Here is a 21,144-nt window from a genome sequence, read left to right as displayed (position 1 = left end):
TTCCTTCCATCACCTTTATTTTCTTAAAAAAATATTTTATTCATTAAAGAAATAATCAAAATAAATATGATCTTAATAAACACAAAAAAACATATGTGATACTAAATTACATATTATTTGTTTCACACAAAATAAATGTTCTTTACATTATACTCAATTTTATAAATTTCATTATCTAAAATAATATCTAAAATATGTTCTATTTTTCGTTTATTAACAAAGTCACCATAAATTTTTCAAAAAATTTATTATAAAATATATTATACCTTAGTTAAGTACATATTCAACACTACGTATGCGAACAATATCTATGTATGTATAACAACTATGTATGCAATCAATCTCAGATTGTTAAACTGACTGCAAAATAAAAAAAAAAGTGAAGCTAGACAACACTGGAGTTAGAAGAAAGTCACATAATAGACGAAAAACTTAAGAAATTCTTAAGAACAGATTGGTAGAAATCTCTACGAAGGAAAACGTAGTATTCTACAATTTGAACCTTATCGTTGTATGTACATTTCTAAAATATAGAAGTTTTAAAGGACATATATTAAAAGACCAGAGTTCACGATGTTTTCTAAAGATGTACAATAAATCAATTATACACTTGAACTCATCACACAGTATCAATAACTGACAATTCATGGTAATTAAAGCTAATGTTTCATTTGTCCTATCGCTTCTGTACTTTCATGTAATTAACTCGTCACTTCTATCGTTTCATGGATATTAAATCGACATCACAACCACAAATATAAACTTAGGTCCGGCAGAATAACAGTTAGCATATTGCCAACTGAAATTAGACTAAAATGTGTAACTGATTTATCAGTTCGTTAACATGTTGCAGTTGATAGCACAAAAGTAGTATCTTATTTTTACATTCATATATTCATTCTTATGTAATAAAGGGGCTACAGTAGAAAAGCGAAGCAATCTCCTTGTTGCAGATAGTCAACTCAGAGAGTTTTTTTAATGCCAATTAATAACCAACGTTCAACTACCGACTACTTGTAATTATGCATCTTTCTAAAATGTTTTTAATTTGGATCGAAATGGCCCCGAAATATCAGTCTTTTAGTTGAAATTTTGTTAATTTTATTATACATAGTTGAGCATAATTCTACGAAATCTGATGTGGCCTCATAAGAACATACTATCTACGTTCCATAGCCGACGTCTTCTATAACACAATTATAATGGTTACACGTAATAACCGAAAGAGCATTTTGTTCGAATATTTAATATGTTTGAATAATTAATAAATACTTGTTTGAGTAACGTTGTATAACACTTAATCAAAATGTTTATAATATTTCTGTAACAAGTAAGTCACAATTGTACTTATTACATAAAAGTCAAAAATATATATAAAAGTGAAACAACTCAAATAAGGAACATGTCATTAATAACTACATAAAATAATATTACTTGAAAAATTACTCGAACAAAACGCTCACAATTATTAAAGCAACAACACTATATGTTCTTCTTAAAATTAAATATCAACGGGATTCCGCTATATTAAGTATGTTATTATATCCCAATATATGTGAATATAGAGTGTGATAAACCTATGTACTATATGCTGTAATAATTATATCTTAATTTTAACAAAACGAACTTATAGCGTTTGATTATCGAATTCTACACACTGATACACAAATACCTTCTACAATTCTAAAATTCATAAAATGAATCCCTTACACATTTTATTTTCGTATTTACGATTGATTTATCAAAGAAATAAATAGGAACCAGCCTACAGATCATGTATAGGGCACACATAAAAATTAATTATTATAGAAATTCATTAAAATATGGCAGTTCAGGCCAGTTTACTGAATTTTAAAATAATATATACTATTTTTCATAATTAAACGGTTGTTCTGTAGTTCATATATATTGGTAATCTCAGTCGTTAATCATAACATTGCAAAAAAGAAAGAATAAAGAAAGAAATTAAACCATTACTTTTCTTTTTTTTGCGTATGCCACTTTAACTACATTCACAGTTTCCATCAACAGAGTATCTAATATAGTTACAGTAAGACCATTTTTTACCGCGAGTTCATCATGATGGAATTTCGTCCATTCATCTTCCTCGGCTTGAGCTTCTCTAGCCAATAATTCATCAACCCTGTCCCTTCGTTTTCTGCTCCAACGCATCACCATGTTTTCCCGTTGCAGTTTCGTTTTGAAACCGAACAACGTGGCCACTTCCTTATTCACATAAGCATTAAGCTCTTGTATAGTCTTAGGGATTTTCATTGTAGGTTTTGTTTTCACATTTGGTTTTGTCCAACTTGGACCTGGTTTTTCGTATTCGGCCTGATAAACTTCGGCGATTGTTTCTTTGCACAGATCAAAGAGGAATGTGTTGTAGATTCTTCTATCCTTTTTTACAGTCTCGTCGTTTTCTTTGGTTAACTCGCAGATTTCAGGAGGAGCTTCTAAGCTCATGATATCTTCTCCAGCCTCTTTGGCATTAAATATTATAGCCGTGGCTTTTTCAGTAAATGCCGTTAATTCTTCTATATTGGAGGGAATTACGGCTGGAGGAGGAGAAGATGATCCAAGGGATGTTGAAATTCTTGCACCACCACCAGGTGGTGTGTACGGAGGTGGTGGTTTGTTTGGTATTTCTCGAACATAGAAAGATACTTCCTCTGCTTCTAATTTCTTAATCTGTTATAAAGCGATGATATATGTATAGGGGAACGACTTTTACATAAACAGTATAATAAGATAGCAGGAATGAATTGTTACCTCTAACTCGATTTGAAGTTGTTCAATGCGAAGCAATTTTGCTTCCCAATCTGCCTCCATACCAGGTTGTTTCAATGAGGCTGTGTAAATAAAAATGTGAAATAATACAAATTCATGAAAAGCTTTATAAATAAATTGTCTAGGAAAAGCAACACGAATCTTTACATTACATTATAAGTTCACATTTTACTTTGATTAGGTGCTTTGATGATTTAAAAAAAAAAAAGAAAAACATCCAAATATGGATAAAGAAAATATTCTGATGCATTAATAAAACAGTATGAAGCTGTGATAAAATTATACATTCCAAGATCATATATATGTATATAATAGTCATTTTCTTTTAAAAGTATCTAAAGAGAACAGAAGATACTATATTTTATATTGTGTTGTGTTGCACAATATTTACAGGCTTTTTTTGTGCATACAGAAATTAATAAGTAAATATCAAGCACTCATGCAACACTGATTTGTATAAAAGGAACAAGTCAATGTTCGTTTCATTCAAAGTTTCGTGTTGTATTACCTTTAAGTAATTATTATCTCGACTTTGCTATTCTGAAAATAAATAATACATGGCTATACGAGGCAATGCTTTGCACAGGAATACACAGCCAACATAAAAATCAGAATGTGTCTCTGTAATGTATGTGATATGCAAGAATGTATTATCATTTATGCATTAAATTATATAAATAATATTAAAACTAAGTTGGTTGTATCCAATGTGTATTTAATACCATAAAAATATGTACGTATTACATATTCAAATATCCGTTCAATAACGATATAATTTACAACTCAATAATTTGAATTATTTATATATACATTTAATATAAAGAATTATGATTAAAAAATTAAAAAATATTTACAAAATATGAAAGAAACACTCCTCTATATATTGAATCATGAAATAGATATTTAAAAATATATTTTTACTAAAATTTAAATTGTATAGCCTTAATTTAATAGTAATGTAATAGTTACGATAAATAAAAATCATACCTTTTAATTTATCTATCATGATTTCTATATCCTTTTCAGATGTTGCAACAATGGGTGTAGCATGGAATGTATTCTTCGAATCTGCATTTTGATTTTCTATGTTTGAATTACTTAATAAATCATCATTTAACACGTCGATATCCAATCTTGAATCATTATGATCTCTAGGAGAATCCATCTCAATTTCTGATACACCCTTTGGTGTATCTCTGCCCTCACTTGACTCAGATAATACATCTTGTTCCTGCTTTTCTTTTTCTTCTGTTTTATTTGGATTAATCACTGCTTTTATCAATTGATTTTCTTTTTCTAGTGCTTCTGTTTTAGACTGCTGGCTTTCCAAATTATTTATTAGAGGTTGTTCATGTTTATCAATAGCTTTATTATCTACTTTTGAAGATGCAATGCTATCTGTATCAGAAATTTCAATTTGTGATTTTTTATTATCTCCAGAAATATATTTATTGTCTTGAAGTTTGTTTATATCATTTTCTGAACTTGATGAAAATTTCTGTGCAATTTCATCAAGTATTTTCAATACTTCTCCTGATTTTTGTATTGCTTCATATCTTTCCGGTATAGAAGATGATTTTCGTAAAACAGCAGATTTCTGAAGTTCACTTTTATCGAATATTTCAGAAACTTCGAGACTTTCTTCTGAAATATCTTCATACTCTGGATCTTTCAAAATATCAAAGGTTTTATCCCCTATATTTGGTGAGACATCCGATACAATTACTTCAACATTTTCTACTGTTTTAACATTATTTATTATTGTGGAAGGAGTTACATTACTTTGTATTTTATTTTCTTGTATTTCAACGCTTTGAATATCTGTTTTATTATGTGAAGTCGGTTCTGATTCGGTAATAGAATCTATAAAATATTTAGTCTCTTTTTCTATAACATCCAATACACTTTCAGTTACTTCAACTAAATTATCAAGCTGTTCACCATCAGAACTATCTTGTTCTATTATGGATTCCAAGGATTTTTGTTCCTGTGTTATTTTGTCTTGTATTTCTTCTTTGTTATCACTTTTATTTATTTCTATAAGTTCTTCTTCTGCTAATTCTACTTTAGCATCAATTTCGAGTTCTGATAAATATTCACTTTCAGCACTCCCTGGTTCTAATTCTGTTATGATGATTTCTCGAGATTTAGATTCACTAAGACATGTATTATCATCATCTTTGATTTTTGTGTGCACATCTAGTCTTATAGCAGTCTCTGTACTAACTTCATTAGCTATAATCTCTTCATTGATATTTCTGTTAGCAGCTTCTTCATTAGTATCAATGGTGTTACCTTTATTTTCTTTCAAACATTTATCTTGTAAGGTAAAACTACTTAAAATTGGTTTCTCTTTTTCCTGTACTGTGACTTTTATTTTGGTTTTACTTCCTATACTATGTACATGGTTCTCAACATTTTCTCTTGTTGAATTATCCTCAATGCTCTTTTCAACCTTATCCAGTATCTTAATCACAGAATCATAAATGGCCTTTTGGAAATCATCGGTTTCTATACTGTGCACAGTGTCTTCTTCATATTGCTCTTTATCGTTATCTTTCGTAATTATATTCAAAATATTTTTAGCTTTATTATCAGAACTTTCAAAATGAGAATCTAATATCGTTTCATCAAGTTTGATTCCATATATGTCAATATTAGTAGATTCACTTTTTGGAATAAATAGTGACATATTTTCTATATCTTCTATATCGGTGATTGCGTTAATTTGATTTTTAGAATCATTAGTTGACTGGAATGTATCTTTTGAACTTGACAGTATACTCGAGTCATCATTGAATAATTTTGAAATTTGACTTTGAGAATTTTTCCATGCAGAATGAATATCAAATGAATCAGATGCGGTCCAATCATCTTTATCAAAACTTTTATTAATAAATCCTTCATGTGCCTGACTTCCATTCTTATTGACTTCTTGATTACTAATGCTTAAAGCACGATCGAAGGCATCATGTTTAGATCCCTGAACAGATTTTTGAGAAATTTCTTTAGGTTTTCCCATATCAGTTTGTAGAAATGAAATTTCATTCTTATTATTATCGTTAAATTCTTTGGATTCATTTAAGAATAATTCTGAACCTTCTATTTTTGAAGCTGTGCATATATCATTTATATTTTGGTATTTACTATCATTCACTGTATCTTCCATATAATCTATTGGTTCCTTAAAACTATCATTTTGTTTGGACGAATTTGATAACTGCGGAGAAATTTGTTTTTTTAATAATTCATTTACATATTCTGTAACTATTGTCTGTTTTGAAATATCCTGCAGAACTTGTTTAAGAGATGGATCATTTTTATTTTCAGACTGAGTTTCTATATTAAGTACATTTATTATTGGACTATGATTGATATTTGTGCATTGATTTGAAGACTTACTCTTCTCAGCTAAGTTGGATTTTTCTAAAAATAATGAAGAACTTTTACTCGACTCCAATGATTGATGACTCTCTAAATTATATGAGTTAACTGAATCTTCTTCAATATTTGCATCAACATTTTCTTCAGAATATACTGTTTCAAATTCCATAATATTTATACATTCTTCATTCTGCATTGTTTTTGAACAAATTTCGGATATGGATCTGATTCCAACAGAAGTATCACAAGACACTTCTTCATCTTTTTTATGCAAGCTTAAATTATTATTTTCGATTAACATCTCTGAGCGACTGAGATCATCCTTAGTTGCCTTAATATGTTCTAATATTATAGATTTCTCGATTTCATTTAAAATTTTTTTGCTTCTCGCTTTATAATCAATTTCTTGGATATTTGACCTAGAAGGCGATATTTTATTTTGAGGCATCATAACAGATATTACATTATCGTCTTCTTTCGTTATAATTTTATTATCACTGATGTTAGTAACTGATTCCAATTTTGTATTATTCGTTAAATACTGTGGAATGTCAGAATTACCCTTCTCTTCATATAATTCTACATCTGTGCTTTTGTCTTCTTTTACGATTTCCTCATCATAAACTTCGTTATTTTTATCAGATACTGAAAGTATTTCTGATATTCCTTTCGATGTACTTCTCTCTTCATTTTGTGACTCATATTTTCTTTCTTCATTTGATTTTTTATTAAAACGCGACATCATCTCTGAAAGTATCTTTAGTTCATTTTCCAATGAGCTTATATCCTCATTCAAATTTTGATTATTTAAACGCAAAAAGTCTACTTTTTTGGAAAAATCAAGACTTTCATTAACAGATTCAGTGTTGATTTCTGCATTAGAATTTTGAATATTACTGGATTTTCTCGAAGAAATATGTGAATGTTCTGAATGTTGTGATGAAATAGTTCTAGCCTGAGACTGTTCAGAAAATGTATCAAAATCGGATTTATACTCCTTTAAATCAGACTGAATCGTAGTATCATGCTGAGAAAGCTTAGCTTCCGATTGTGTAAGTATATCTGTTTCAGACTTCGATGTATTAATTTCAGTTCTAATATCTTCAGAAATACTTTGATTGTTTCGGATTTCATCTTTATATTGTCCAGTTTCACAAGGAATATTTTTGTCAGATCGTCCATCTGAGACTGATGACATCGCAGCAGAACCAAGTTTATCAATTTCAATTTTTTCTGATATGATTTCATCAAAAACTGATTGAGTGCGGTGATTTGCCGTACTCATTTTTGCGGAACTTGCTTGTTCTAATGTTCTCATACTTCTTGAAGATTCAAGTGTCTTTTCAGAGTGATTTCTATCATATTTAGCTTCAATAATTTCATCTCGTAATAAATTAATATTTTTTATGGAATCTTTTACTGGTAATTTTTTCGTGGAAAATAAATCAGATTCCGACCTAGACCTCAACAAATCGCTGCTTTTGAACATATCCTGTAGCTTTTTCAGAGGAATCTCAGGTATTTTGAAGTCTGCCAAAGATTTGGACTCTATCGCTAATTTCTCATTGTCTTTAGAAGATCCTTTTTTCGACTCCAGTTTCTTACGCATTTCGTAAATCGTTGTATCATATTTCTGTTTGAACATAACAAATCATTCAATAAATGTAACATAAGATTTATCTCATCAAATTTATTATAAAATCATATTCAAATCTATTAACAATATTAAATTATCTACCTTGATTTGATGCAGTAAATTAGCTTCTAAAGTTCGAAGTTTTTGTTTCGTCTGTTTCCTGGCTTCCCTTTTCAAACGTGACATTTCTATTCGTCTTTCAGCTAATTTTTCAGTGAGTAACTCTATTCTTCCTTCGATATCGCTCGTGTCCGATGAAATAGTAGTATCTATAAAATGACACATACTTCTCTCTGATAGTTATCAGAGTTAAAAGATGTATATTTATATAAAATAGATGATTCAATGCAAATTATTAAGTAGTATATTTTATACACATTATCGTTTAGAAGTATTTGTTCATTCATGAAGAAATTTTACTATTACTGACATAAATAATTTTTTATTAAACGTTATGTAGAAAACACATGTGACATACTTTAATAATATTACTTTGAAAATTTGCAAGGTACGAATCGTAGGTTTGATTTGTTTAATGGTTCTTATTAAAAATAAATAAAGAACTTTTCTGAAAAATTTCTCACAGCTTTGATAAACGATAATATATCTTAAAATACGTACGAAGTATGAATTATACAGATGTATGAAGTTGTATTTGAAAAAACTCTACAATAAAGCTACCTTGTTGAGAAAAAACATTAGATGTTGCAGTTACAAGTTTAAGTGCAGCTTGTTCCATTCGTGCAACACGATCTTCTTCATTTCTTAATTTCGCATGCCAAGCCATCCACTCTTCCACACAGTTTTTCCGCGATGTAAGCGCAGCTTCACGTGCATTCAAAATTCTAAAAAATGTAACCACATCCGATAACACGAATACATTTTCCATATCGATTAAAATAACTACAAAAAAAAATTTGTGTGAAAATTGCAAGAATTCGAAATTATTAAAAACAATTATTTAGGCATTAGAAGTAAGCCAAATATTCTTTACTACAGTGAAATACTGCAATAACGGCGGAATGCAAATCGCCGGTGCACTGAATCTATTTTTACAATGCTTCATTTCATAGTGTGAATACACAGTTTATTATTAGACTTCTTACACGTGTCTCTAGTGATTCACACATTTATTAATTTAATTTAAACATCATATTAGAAACACTTTCCGAAATCATGACGATAAAATATATAAATATATAAATTAATCTAAAAAGGCATATACTTACTGCTCAAGCTTTTTAGATGTTTTCAAATTATGATCTTGCGATCTAACAACCACGGATTTAGAATAATTTCTGTCACTCTCTCCGGAACTATGATGAGAAATAGCAAAATTACTAATCTGAGATTTTGTGGATGTCTCATCGAAATTATGTCCATTCTTGTCTTGGCTACAAAAGGAATTTTCATAGGAGTTTACACTTTTATCAAACATTTTTTGACAGAATACATTCTCTTTGCTATCATAGTCGTCTATCCTATCTGTTAGTAATTTGAAATTCTTATCTTTTGTATGTTTATCCATAAGTGCAGTTTCATCGTTCTTATCAAATTGAATAAATTCCTTTTCCATTTTTGTTCGTTTATTATGATGCTTGACAAGCTCCTCTGACATTTGAGAATTGGATTTGGATCGTAATATATTCTCGGTGAGTATGCTAGATGACGATTTGCTTTTTTGACATTTTGAACTTCTGCGTTTAAAATTTGATTTAGATTCGGAACTATATTGGGTCTTTTTAGACATATCGGTCGGAATTGATTTACTGCTTCGTTTAGAACTTTTCGAATACGTTTGTAAAATGTCTTCAGACACTTGAGATGATTTTGATGTTTTCAATATGGTATCTTGACTAACAGAACTTACTTCTTCTGACAAAATTTCGCTATTCGTAGTAATAGCTTTCAAAGATTCCCTTGGGGACACTATACTCTGAAAATGATTATCAATTACTTGAGAAGGCTTTGATTTTTTAGATAATTCTTCTACTAAAGTGTCAGATTCTGATTTAATATGTTCAGAGATAGATTTGTTTAGATTCTGTTGTACTTCTAACATATCGGGAGATTTTTCTTTCTCAAAAAGATATTTCCCAGGAATGCTTATGGAATGATTCGAGATCAATTTTGGGTCAACAGAATGTTGATGTGATTTCAGTCTTGTAACATCCACCTTGGGCATCTTTTCCTCAAATTTTCTTGACTTTATCTCGTATTTAGATATGTTTCCATCCCTTTGTGTTTTGTAAAGACATTTTTCTTGAGACACATTGCTTTGTATAGCTTCATCGGATTTATCCGATCTTAAAAACGATGTATTAGATCCCTCAATGAAATTCGTGAATTTATTACTTTTTGGTAAGTCGATTTTAGAAAAGTGTGATTCGTTTTCTGATATTTGCAAGCGCGCGTCTGTTTGAGATCGATCGTGCTGAGATTTATCAGAATCAACTAGGGAACTCATAGAACTATTACTCCTTATATCATAACCCTTCATAGGTCCAGATAATCTCCTTGGAGACTGACTATCTGCACTTCGTTTTAGTTTTGTTAAAATATTTTTAGTGGATATTTGGGGATTAAACATGTTTCTCTGTTTTTGTAACATAAGCTTACGTTCTTGGCTTGCAATTTTATGAAGCTCTTTTAATCTAAAAACATAATCTTTATAAATATGTAAAAACTAAATAAAGTATTTTTAAGTACAAAGAATTGCAATACCTGTTCATTTCGTCTTTTTCTTGTTGTAATTTTAAAAGTAAAGCTCTCTGCTTCTTTTTCACAGAGCTAACACGACTATCTTGCCCAGTATCTTTTAATGCCCGTTTTTGTTCTTCTAGTTTCACTAACTTTTTAGTTCGATCATTCAATGTTTTTTCACGAGATTTGAATAGCATCTCAATTTTATCATATCTTTGTTTCTCGTCTTTTATTAGCTGTGCAATCTACAAAAATGCATAATATATTTAATCTCAATTTATTTTTAATATGGAAATTTTAATCCATTATACTTACCTCTAGATCTAGATATTTATTAAAAGAACAAGTTAAGTCTCGAGTAGAGATGCTAATTTCCGTTCCAGTCTCTGTCCGTATAGACGATGTGGTTTCATGTAAGCTTATTTCAGACATCGTTCTTAATTTACTAGGTAACGATATTTCTTCTATTTGATCTAAATCTTCAAATTGTTCTACCGAATCTAAAGAAAGATGTGGAACTTCACTGTCTCCAATGAATTCTTGTTCGTACGGTATTCCACATATCTCCGAGCATCTATTTTGTACATTCCGTCGAGTTGGACGTATATCTGTTTGAGTTGCCATGTCATTTACTGTTTGGGTTTGTACTTCTACAGCTTTAACTACTGGTTTAGTTACTTTATTTACATTGTCAAACTCGTTTCCCATAGTTTGACTTGTAATATGATGTACTTTGTGAGTCGGAAACGCTATGTCAACATTAATACTTTCATTAGTAATTAATAATTTTCATATATTATAATAAATAATTTATTAAATCTTCTACCTTTATCAGTGGCAACATGTTTCTGTGATCTACTAATTTCATTGCAATGTTCCATATCATCAATATTTCTTTCATCCATTGATTTAGAGAAATGTGATTTTATTTGATCATTTGACTGATTATGTTGTAATGGTAACTCTTTTTCTTGATCATGTTTAACATTATATAAACATTTTTCAACATCCATGACTTGCCTCAGTGATTCATTAAATGAATCAAGAAGATGCAACTCAGCTTGAAATTGCATGTGTAAGGCAGTTGGATGTAACTACAATTGTAAAATTGCTTTTCTAACATAATGCACAGATTAAATAAAATGGCAATATAAACTGTACATATTTACTTACCAATGAAATATTTTCTGGCTCTGTTTCAGTTTTAGCTATATTATGTTTTGAACACTTAAAATCAGCTTCTATATTATTATTCTGCATAAATTGCCGTTTTCGCTTAGATCGAGGCATAAGATTCATATCTGGCGTAATTAAATCACAAAAGTCCTCTTGCTGTGAACGATTTTCATCTCTAAATGAAATTCTTCTTGGATCTAATAATGCACTTGATAAAATACTGTTGTTTAAATTAGATTCATTACTATTACTAGTTTGTTTAACTGTAGTAGCAATGCTTTGTGTAAACGATTCTTCTTCTTTCTTTGTATTTACACTAGTACATTGTGTCAAAGAATCATCTGTATATTTTGAATCTTCAGTAGCTTTATTTGACTTACTAATGTTAATACTTTGTGCAACTTTTTCAGAATTTTTATTTCTCATCTGCTGTGTAGAAACAGTGATTGGACTTTGAGTTCTTACACTAATATTTGAATCAGTTACACTCTCTATACTTTCAGACTCCTTAGAGTTTATTATATACATTTTACCATCTATTTTACTTGTTGATGGTTTTACTTTTTCAAATCTTTTACTCTGCTCTTTAAAAAATACATTTCCTGTCTTTCCTTGTGATTGACATGTTATTTTGTGTTGTTGAACTTGTCTACTTTCTGATGAAAACATATATTTCTGATCATCTATTTGTTTTAATGTATGTAAATCATCCTTATGTTTGTAATCGAAATTTTCAAACATATTTTTAGACTCTTTAACTGTGACCTTGTCTGATAATTTTGAAGATCGTTCGGAAAGTGATTCATTACTATAAGATCTGTTCTTAGATTCTAAAGAGATATCTCTTGTCTTTAAAGATCTAGTATTAATAGATCTATGTTTCTTATCATTAACCTTTTTAGCAGTTGATGTTGCAAAGTTTTTTGGTCTTGGTTTTGTTGGAACAAAATCACTTTCCCGTGGAATATGAAATGACAATCTGTCATTTTTTAATTTTATACCTAATGTATTTTCACTTACATTATTAGAAAAATCTTTCCTAGAAGCATGTCTTGGACTTCTGGATCTTCTAAGAAAGTCTTGTACTGTATCATCTTGTTTAGAGAATGAGGATTCATCTTTTCTAATTCTTTTAGACCTGTTTTCCTTTTCTCTAGAATTTTCTCTAATGCATTCTTTCTTCTTTGATAAATTTGAAGATATAGAAATATTTGGCACCTTTAGTGGTTCTACTTCACTGTTAATAGTAGATGAGACATCTGATGTTGAGAAATCTAATCTTCTTTGAACTCGCTCAAAGCTCTTTGTTGGTTTCTCTCCTCTTTCGTGAAATTCCTTAGTAGGTGTCTCAAATTTTGGTGATATCAACTCTTTCGATGCACAATTTTCTCTGTTAGAGAAATCTAATTTCTTTGCAGAAATTTTCAGATCTGGTGCTTTCAATGGCCTTATAAAATCCATTTTTTGTACAACTTCATGCAAATTCTGCACACTATTAGACTCTAATATTGTTGGAGACTTAATTGCATTTTTATTATTTAATTCATGTGTTTTTCTATAGACTTCGGAACCATCGTTTAAAGCAAGTTTTCGTTTCAGAGCACTTATAAATGTGAAAGGATATGGTTGGACAGAATGATATGATAAGTTCTCTAGACTTTTCAAGTCAAATTGAAGTGGAACATGAGGTGGTTTGTCTTTAGATAGCTGCTTGGTAATATAATCTTGCTGCTGCTAAAATTATATTTTATTACATTATACTTTTAACAATATATAACTATTGCTAAAACTATTTTCATGTATAAAATCATTGCAATACATATAACACAAAAACAATAAGATAAAATTGACTTACTGCTGCAGATGTTTCAGCACGTTGAACAATAATATCAGGATCAGTGAAAAAAACATATTTCTTTTTTGCATTAGTATCTTCTTTTTTGGAACTACTTCGCATATTTTTATATCTGTTGCACAGCAGTCAATCTTTGTTTAATTGTCACTTGCTTTTCCATACTTGTAATATGTGCAATAAATTAATAAACTACAAATATAATTTATAAATATTAAAAATATATATTTTTTTAAAACAAAACATTTTTTTGATGTTTATCTGTATAATTGTAATTATATAAGCATAAAAATTCATAAATAATCATTACACTGCAGATTTTTATGCATTTATAAGAAATTTAAAAGTAAGCTAACTTATACAAATGCACATAATATTAAAGTGTGTAAAATATTCAAACTATAATACATTCTATAATACTTAGTAGAAAAGCCAATTTTCTGCAGAGGCTCTACTTTTTTAATTGGATTTCTAAAAATATGAAACTGCATAAAAATGTGTAGTCTAACTATTATATTCTACTTATTTCCACCTAATAAACCAAAATAAATTTAATTGTCAAGATATTTCATGAACTGAATTAAACAATTTATACTGTTAATGCAAAAAATTATAAAATAATAATATTGATATATAATTTTATTATAAACTTAATAATGTATTAATGCATTATCTATAATCTATTAATATATTAACTGCTAATTTATTAATACGTTATCTATGAATCTATGAATACATTATCTATTAATCTATTAATACATGAAAACTTACATTTAGATATTTAATACGATTACCGTTAAACACAGGTAAGATGAGACTAGTTCACAAAAGTACGTTAAGATTCAACGTATTTATAACCTAATTCAGACTGCCGTGTTACATAAATATGTTTCATAAAATCAATTTTCAAACATTTAACAAAAACTGACAAATACGTTTTGAGATACTCAAAGAGAAACCGGGTTTTCATATATTATATATCATTCACTTTTTCATAATACCAAACACAATAACTTTCATCACGACGATCATTTGTAAACGACAATCACGTGGTACTTTGTGAATTCCTACTTATGTAAAATTGAAAATATGGCAACGACAAAATCTGAATAATCGATAACACAGTTATTTACAAACGCAACACATATGCTAGTAACGTAAGAAACACATAACTATTTTTAACAATGAATATAATATTACGTGAAACTTTTATACTTGTTATATGTGAAGTTTTACAAAAACAACGTGAAAAGAAAAAAGCGATAACCGTATATAATATTGAACAAAAAATATTAGATAATTTGCTTGAACGTCTTAAATTTCTGCGATTTTATCAGTCCTGGCAACATCAATGCTTCTAACATGAAGTGAGTTGTAAATATAAAATGTATTCTGTTGTGTTGTGTGTTTGTTCGTTTGGGGAATTTGAGCTTGGATTGTTACTTGTAGAGCGCTAACTTTGGTTTTATGTAGCACACAATTATGCAAATTATTATATAGAAAATTATGAACTCATTGTAGAATTGTACAATTACTGTAAACTTGTAAATTGAACTGAATAAAACAATCTTATTTTTTTTTGCAGATGAACAAAACATTTAATCATTTAAAACCTTTTCAACATTCACAATCATCAATTCCTTTCCAGTTTTCATTAATTTAAGGAATACGTTATAGAATACGAAGAAGAAGTTCGACAAAATTAGTAAGTATTGGTAAGTACATATTAAAAGAATAAAGTATTAGAAAAGAATAAAGTAAGAGGTATTCGAGAGCTTCTAAAATTCCTAGAAATGACGTCATTTTCTGAAAGAAAAAAAAGACGCGAAGCAAAAATTTGCTATTCGAACGAGAAATATGTCGGTCAAAATAGCCATTTTGTATCAGGAGATGATAACATAAGAGATAACACAATTTTAATGATTCTTGAAAACGACGTCATACTCTAAGAATTTGTAGAAATTTTCAGCTCCTGGAAAATACTTTCGGTCGATTTTGTGATTTTATATCAGGAGAATATGATACCATAGGAAGCGGCACGATTTCGGCGATACGAAAAGTCAGCATTAAAAAAAAAGCAATTTATTTCTATACATTCCTATTTATTAGTAAATAAATTTTTACATTTGAAAAAATTACATATTATATAAATCTGAACGATACAAACAAAACAAACCAAACATCGCGCCGTTCGTGTTTACTTTCTCAACCGTTAAGTTTTAAGACGGTTTTGTAGTCCATGAGTCGGCACCATTCTTGAACTGTCTGCGAAACTGATCAAGTTAATACTTTTGAAAACATAAAACTTGATTGTAATTCGAAACCTTCTTTTTTCCTTCAAACAGGGAAAAAGGCATAAAAGATAAAAGATTCTTACAGCGTCTTTTGTGAGCATGAATTTTGGGAGCATGAATTAATATAATTGTTGAAATAATTTTTGCCATATTTTCAATCATATAATATTGATCGTATTTGATTGTTTGACATTAAATGATATCATTTGTGTTATAAATTGAGAAAATTGTTTGTTGTATTTAATGAACTTAATTTTGGAACCTACCATTTATATAAAGATTATTCTATCCATTTCCTGTAACCTTTTCTCATTTTCAATCAAATTTAATTCTACAAAACTATCATTGAATTATTCGACATTAATCAGTAAAGAAATCTTGTATCTTTTACGATGTATTGTTTATATTAAAGATCGAGTTTTTTATTAAAACTTGTTTTACGTTATAATAAAATCTGTTTTAGTGAATAGCATTGTCAATTACAAATTATTGGAATTATATCACTCATTATGTGTTAATATCAAAATTTGTTGGTAAACAAAACACTCTGGAAGTTAAATATAACGTATTTCAAAGTAGTATTTGCATTTCTTCTCATCCGATACACGTCAAGAGATCAACGATTACGAGTATACGAAAACAGTAAGTTGAAATAGAAGATATGGAACAAGCGAATTCCATAAGTTCTACAGATGAAACATATAGTTGTGAGTGGCAACATTTTTTAATAAAAAAAATGAATGGCAGAAATTTATTTTAAACATATTCTTTGCATAAAAATTCATATTTTGTTTATAACATAAATATTATTTAATATAATTATACAAAATTTGTTTTAATTTCAATTTATTAGCTAAAAATTAATGTATTTTTTAATAAGGAGAACTTTAATAAACCAAAAGCAAGAATACTTTCCTGCAAATAATCAAAGTATATTATTTTATCTAGGCAAAAGATCAAGTTCAAGAATAAATTTAAATGATGCTATGTTTATGTCAATTAATGACGAGGTCTTTTCATACTCGGATAACGAATGTTTTCATGATATATTAGATTCTAGTATCTCATTAAGGAATGAAGACACAGAAATCGACATATCAGTTGCAACTAATACAGAAGGAAGCAAACATATTTCAAGTATATTTGAACACAATGATAGCACAAGTCTGTTTTCTTTACCTCGTACAAAATCTAATTCAGATTATGTAAGCAATAACCTTACGAATGATTTTTTACAAAATTCAAGTAATTTGCAACATCAACAAGACATGGACACTGAAAAAGATAATTGCAAGACAAATAAAGATGTTTCATTAAGGACACTATTAAGGCAGATGTTCGATGAAATTTTAGGAAGACATGACTCTACAAAACAATTAGGCAAAACTTATATTAACAGACATTCAAGTAATGAGTTTTTATCAAATAATGGCAACTTAACAGACAAATCGGACAATTCTTTTGAAATAAATAATAATGACCCAGTATGTCAAACACAAAAATTTAATAATATGGCGACAACTTCAATTAATAATATAAATAACTATAGTAAAAGTAAAATTTCATCTTCATTTAATACATCTTCTTTAGACAGATTCAATTCTGAGCAATTAATTACAATATTGGAGGATTCCAATGAAAGTAGTAGCAATTCAGAACTGAACGATTCTCAGGAGTACTCTGGGAGATGTATAGGCAAATTAAAACATTTCTTTCCTCGTAAAGTAGTAAATAAATGGATGAGCAGAAAGATAGTTACCACCAGTGATATAAGTGAGATAAGTGATGCCACTACTATGTCTTCAAACGTATCAACTGATATCGAAATACTAAGTAAAGAAATTTTAAAAAAAGCAGATAATGTACTTGAAAACAGGAATGAGAGTAAGTAATCTTAATATTTAAATTAAAAAAAATAAATAAATAATATTTAAATATAAACACATAAATACAAAAATAATTTCTTTATGCAAAAATTATATCTCACTGTAAGAACTGATAACAATTTGTTATATAGTAACATTTAATTTTTTCAGGATTCGATGTAAAACGGTCGTCAGTGTGCAAATTATGCGGGGTACATAAATTATTTCTAATTCCTTTCATAACTATAACTCCTTCAACTCCTTAAAAGATTTCTAGATAAATAAACTATTTAATTTCAAATTTTAAAAATACTTTTAGTGTTTATTATTTAATATTCTTTTCAATCGTTCAATACTAGACTCAATCCTGTTGAAAATTTCAATCATGAAAATAAAATTTTATCAACATAATAATCGTTTCAAACAAAATTCGCTACTAAATAATCTTAGTATATCAGAAAATTATCAAAAAACAAACAATAAAGAGTTACCATTTCTTAAAAATAGCTAAAACAGAAATGGATAGAAAATACAGAAGCTTACTATAGTATTACAAAGTTAAAGACTAAAAAGGTAAATTACAGTTTAACATAATAAATTTTGTAATAAGTTACTATACATTTTATCAAAGCAAAAAGATTTGTAATAATTTTTACATAATTTAATGATATCTATTTGAAATATATTCATAATATATTAAGTTCAAATATAATCTATTAAAAAGGTGATATAATACCCATTATATCCATTACTGCTAAATCAAAAGACCTAAAATGATATATATGCATTGATTGTAATATATTAAAATTTGCTATATACATTAAAGTAATACTATTAACTAAATTAAATGAACTTACTTGGAATTCAATTGATCACCTGGAATGTAAAATGGATTGCATACAGCATTAGAATAAGCCGCATGCAATTTCTTAAAAATCTGCAAAGTATAGATTTACATATATTAAATATAGTTATTTTATTATATGATTTATAAAACATTTACCATTTTTACATCATTATCTCTCAGAGACGTGTTTGATGAATGAGACACAATAATAAATTTGATTTTTGTATTAGTAGCATAACCATATCTGAAATTGTACAAAGAAATACTATGTAAAAAACATAATATATTTGAAGATGCAATACATGTTACATATGTACATTTTATATTCTTCAGTAGCATATAATAAATTTAAATACAAATCTCGTATATCAATAGCAGTTTTATTTCCAACATTTAATTTTTCTTCTATAATATCAATTGACGTATGAACTTTGCAATGAAATTGCAATGCTGATGATTCATCTACACATCTAATATATTTTGGAGAATTCTGCAAATAAGTAATTTGGAACACGTATTATTATTACTATCGAATTTCAAAACCACAATATTTTTTGATTTGTATCATTTATTAACTAAAGATTTTTCACATTTATTGACATTCCAACCTTAAAAGATGTGTACTTACATCTTTTCCGATTACAGCTACACAAATGGCCATATTTATGAATCTTATAAACTTACAACATTATAATTCATAACAAAACATTTTTAGTAATTAAGATTGAAAACTTCAATTTTTGTAAAGATCATTACACACGTAAAGGCCTTTTTGTCAAGACCACACACATAAGTATTGTTTAGGTGTCACAACATATAGGTTATGCCACCATTTTTCACAACTGCTGATAATGACTGCTGTTAATGAATGATTAAACAGTTCTTAGTAAAATTAATAATCATACAATTATGTTATAAAACATTGCATTGTTTTGCAATAAAATAACAACAACAAATGTATAGGTTTGGTAAAAACATTAATTGTATTTATAAACATGATATATGAATCATTTCATTTTTAACCATAGAAACCAATAGGAACCATAAAATTGATTGAAAAATAAAATTATAAGGAAAATTAATTTTTAATTTGTATTTTGTGTCTATATTTAAACATATGAGTACAATATAATGTATTACAATATCATTCTTTATAATATCTTTTCTTTAAAGTTCTATACTTGCGTAGCATATACAAAGCTTCTAATTCTTTGATAACAAAATTACCATGAGCCAACATTTTATCAATTTTCTCAGGATCACGTTCTTGTTTATTTTTTTCAAAAGCTTTTCTTAGATTTCCTTTGAAAACATTATAACCTCTTGGATAGTCACGACCCATATACAAGAGCTAAAGGCATAAAAAAATATTGTTATTTGTATTTATAATAATAAAATGGATAAACAATATCTTCTTTTATGTGTAATTTTCGTTATGTGTTATTATATCGCACAGCTATTTTATTTTAAAATAACATATTTAATTTTTTAATAAATTATAACGAAGTTGTAATATTATATTTCATACCGTCTTGTATAATTGGATAACTTTAGTACGTTGAGACATCGATTAAGATAATAATTATAAGTATTAATCAATTAATGAATATTTTCTTGGTCATGTACATATACATGTACATATATGTTGGTTATGTATGTGCGCAATATGTATTTACACTTTAATTGAACAATATATATATAATTTCTAATGTATAGAAATTATTTTAAAATATTCGAAACAGTTTATTGTTAAACACAATATTGTTAGTTCCATTACTTTAAATAATATTGCAAATGCAAGGAAACGCTAGCAAAGCATTTCTGCTTATTTCGTACTTCTGATATTGCAAAATGAAACACATGTTATTAACCAATCACATTATAACTCATTCTTTTATTGAAGTAAATAAAAGATGAATAATCGTGTTGTGATTGTTAATTAATTATAATTAATTAGAATAGCGATTTTTAACCTGTGGCAGACTTTTGGGGAACTACGAAATCCTTACATACGCAAATTATTGTACTATACGAATAAAAATTATTTATTGTATTTATTTATTTATAATGAAACTCTTGTCGCGTGGAAGGTTATTAATGAACAGTTGATGAGTGTTTTAAATACATATTTAGCACATTAAGAATTTAAATATTGAGTTAAGTCTTAGGGATCGGTAACAATAAAAAATTATTCAAAGAGGATTCGTGATAAACAAAAGGTAGAATGAATATAAGAACTGCTGAACTAAATTATAGAGTTGCGTGTCCGTTCTTGTTACACATGGAGCGCTAAGCGCTCCGCTCGTGATGATGTGGTGACATAACAATTCGTAAATGAATTTTATATATTTTTATAGGAAAATAATTTTTATATTATCTTTTTTATTTTACAAAGCTTTTGCTTGAAAATATCTAGAAATATATGTTGAAATTAAACTATAGAACATATATTTCTTCTTATAAGAAGAAGATCTAATGCCTGATCTTAAATTGCACTTACTATTATAAGGACTTCTGTACAAAACTAATAATAAAAATAATTTCGACTTACAATACCACTCTTTTGCTAATTTACCACAGATAAACTTTACATCAAT

General features: G+C 28.0%; 4 protein-coding genes across 9 annotated transcripts; 1 reads left to right on the top strand and 3 right to left on the bottom strand.

The window, feature by feature from the left end:
* Window positions 1-230: 230 nt before the first annotated feature.
* On the bottom strand, window positions 231-14,450 carry LOC126874126 (centrosome-associated protein 350-like). 4 transcript variants are annotated; one of them, XR_007692667.1, is made up of 13 exons: window positions 14,313-14,450; window positions 13,545-13,733; window positions 11,687-13,423; window positions 11,340-11,607; window positions 10,829-11,262; window positions 10,535-10,758; window positions 9,040-10,464; window positions 8,492-8,655; window positions 7,913-8,103; window positions 3,778-7,807; window positions 3,299-3,330; window positions 2,773-2,852; window positions 2,623-2,691 (listed from the first exon to the last, which is right to left on the bottom strand). XR_007692667.1 is itself a non-coding variant. In XM_050635820.1 (12 exons), exons 2-12 carry the CDS (start codon window positions 13,644-13,646, stop codon window positions 1,966-1,968), a joined length of 9,381 nt encoding a protein of 3,126 aa, XP_050491777.1. In that variant the 5' UTR covers window positions 13,647-13,733; window positions 14,313-14,450; the 3' UTR covers window positions 231-1,965. The 4 variants fall into 4 exon arrangements, 3 of the variants coding, with proteins under 3 accessions (XP_050491777.1, XP_050491796.1, XP_050491786.1); XM_050635820.1 differs by lacking the exon at window positions 3,299-3,330 and having other exon boundaries at window positions 231-2,691; XM_050635839.1 differs by lacking the exon at window positions 3,299-3,330 and having other exon boundaries at window positions 231-2,691; window positions 7,913-8,079.
* An 833-nt stretch (window positions 14,451-15,283) lies between these two features.
* Window positions 15,284-18,012, top strand: LOC126874267 (putative uncharacterized protein DDB_G0286901). 3 transcript variants are annotated; one of them, XM_050636085.1, is made up of 3 exons: window positions 15,284-16,542; window positions 16,784-17,719; window positions 17,872-18,012. In XM_050636085.1, exons 1-3 carry the CDS (start codon window positions 16,497-16,499, stop codon window positions 17,964-17,966), a joined length of 1,077 nt encoding a protein of 358 aa, XP_050492042.1. In that variant the 5' UTR covers window positions 15,284-16,496; the 3' UTR covers window positions 17,967-18,012. The 3 variants fall into 3 exon arrangements, with proteins under 3 accessions (XP_050492042.1, XP_050492032.1, XP_050492052.1); XM_050636075.1 differs by having other exon boundaries at window positions 15,286-15,822; window positions 16,299-17,719; XM_050636095.1 differs by having other exon boundaries at window positions 15,286-16,477.
* Window positions 18,013-18,346: 334 nt separating this feature from the next.
* On the bottom strand, window positions 18,347-19,386 carry LOC126874317 (trafficking protein particle complex subunit 2-like protein). Its single transcript, XM_050636200.1, has 5 exons — window positions 19,176-19,386; window positions 18,865-19,037; window positions 18,704-18,791; window positions 18,558-18,637; window positions 18,347-18,468 (listed from the first exon to the last, which is right to left on the bottom strand). The coding sequence occupies exons 1-5, from the start codon at window positions 19,206-19,208 to the stop codon at window positions 18,417-18,419; spliced, it is 426 nt and encodes a 141-aa protein (XP_050492157.1). The 5' UTR covers window positions 19,209-19,386; the 3' UTR covers window positions 18,347-18,416.
* A 227-nt stretch (window positions 19,387-19,613) lies between these two features.
* LOC126874322 (electron transfer flavoprotein regulatory factor 1) lies at window positions 19,614-20,840 on the bottom strand. The gene is made up of 2 exons (XM_050636216.1): window positions 20,076-20,840; window positions 19,614-19,898 (listed from the first exon to the last, which is right to left on the bottom strand). The coding sequence occupies exons 1-2, from the start codon at window positions 20,112-20,114 to the stop codon at window positions 19,692-19,694; spliced, it is 246 nt and encodes an 81-aa protein (XP_050492173.1). The 5' UTR covers window positions 20,115-20,840; the 3' UTR covers window positions 19,614-19,691.
* Window positions 20,841-21,144: the final 304 nt, after the last annotated feature.

Source organism: Bombus huntii, chromosome 2, assembly GCF_024542735.1.
Source record: "Bombus huntii isolate Logan2020A chromosome 2, iyBomHunt1.1, whole genome shotgun sequence".
NCBI lineage: Eukaryota > Metazoa > Arthropoda > Insecta > Hymenoptera > Apidae > Bombus > Bombus huntii.
Note: the sequence above shows the minus strand (reverse complement) of the source record. Positions and strands in the feature narration are given on the sequence as shown.

Bases quoted from the DNA above. Each gene is read 5' to 3' on its own strand.
- LOC126874267 (XM_050636075.1), top strand. From the start codon at position 16,699: ATGTATTTTTTAATAAGGAGAACTTTAATAAACCAAAAGCAAGAATAC. The intron at 17,720-17,871 runs GTAAGTAATCTT...TAATTTTTTCAG, and splicing joins ACTTGAAAACAGGAATGAGA to GATTCGATGTAAAACGGTCG.
- LOC126874322 (XM_050636216.1), bottom strand. From the start codon at position 20,114: ATGTCTCAACGTACTAAAGTTATCCAATTATACAAGACG. The intron at 19,899-20,075 runs GTATGAAATATA...TTATGCCTTTAG, and splicing joins TTATCCAATTATACAAGACG to CTCTTGTATATGGGTCGTGA.
- LOC126874317 (XM_050636200.1), bottom strand. From the start codon at position 19,208: ATGGCCATTTGTGTAGCTGTAATCGGAAAAGAT. The intron at 19,038-19,175 runs GTAAGTACACAT...ACTTATTTGCAG, and splicing joins TAGCTGTAATCGGAAAAGAT to AATTCTCCAAAATATATTAG. The intron at 18,792-18,864 runs GTACATATGTAA...GTACAATTTCAG, and splicing joins GCTACTGAAGAATATAAAAT to ATATGGTTATGCTACTAATA.
- LOC126874126 (XM_050635820.1), bottom strand. From the start codon at position 13,646: ATGCGAAGTAGTTCCAAAAAAGAAGATACTAATGCAAAAAAGAAATAT. The intron at 13,424-13,544 runs GTAAGTCAATTT...ATATAATTTTAG, and splicing joins GTGCTGAAACATCTGCAGCA to CAGCAGCAAGATTATATTAC. The intron at 2,853-3,777 runs GTATGATTTTTA...TTATTTACACAG, and splicing joins CATGATAGATAAATTAAAAG to CCTCATTGAAACAACCTGGT.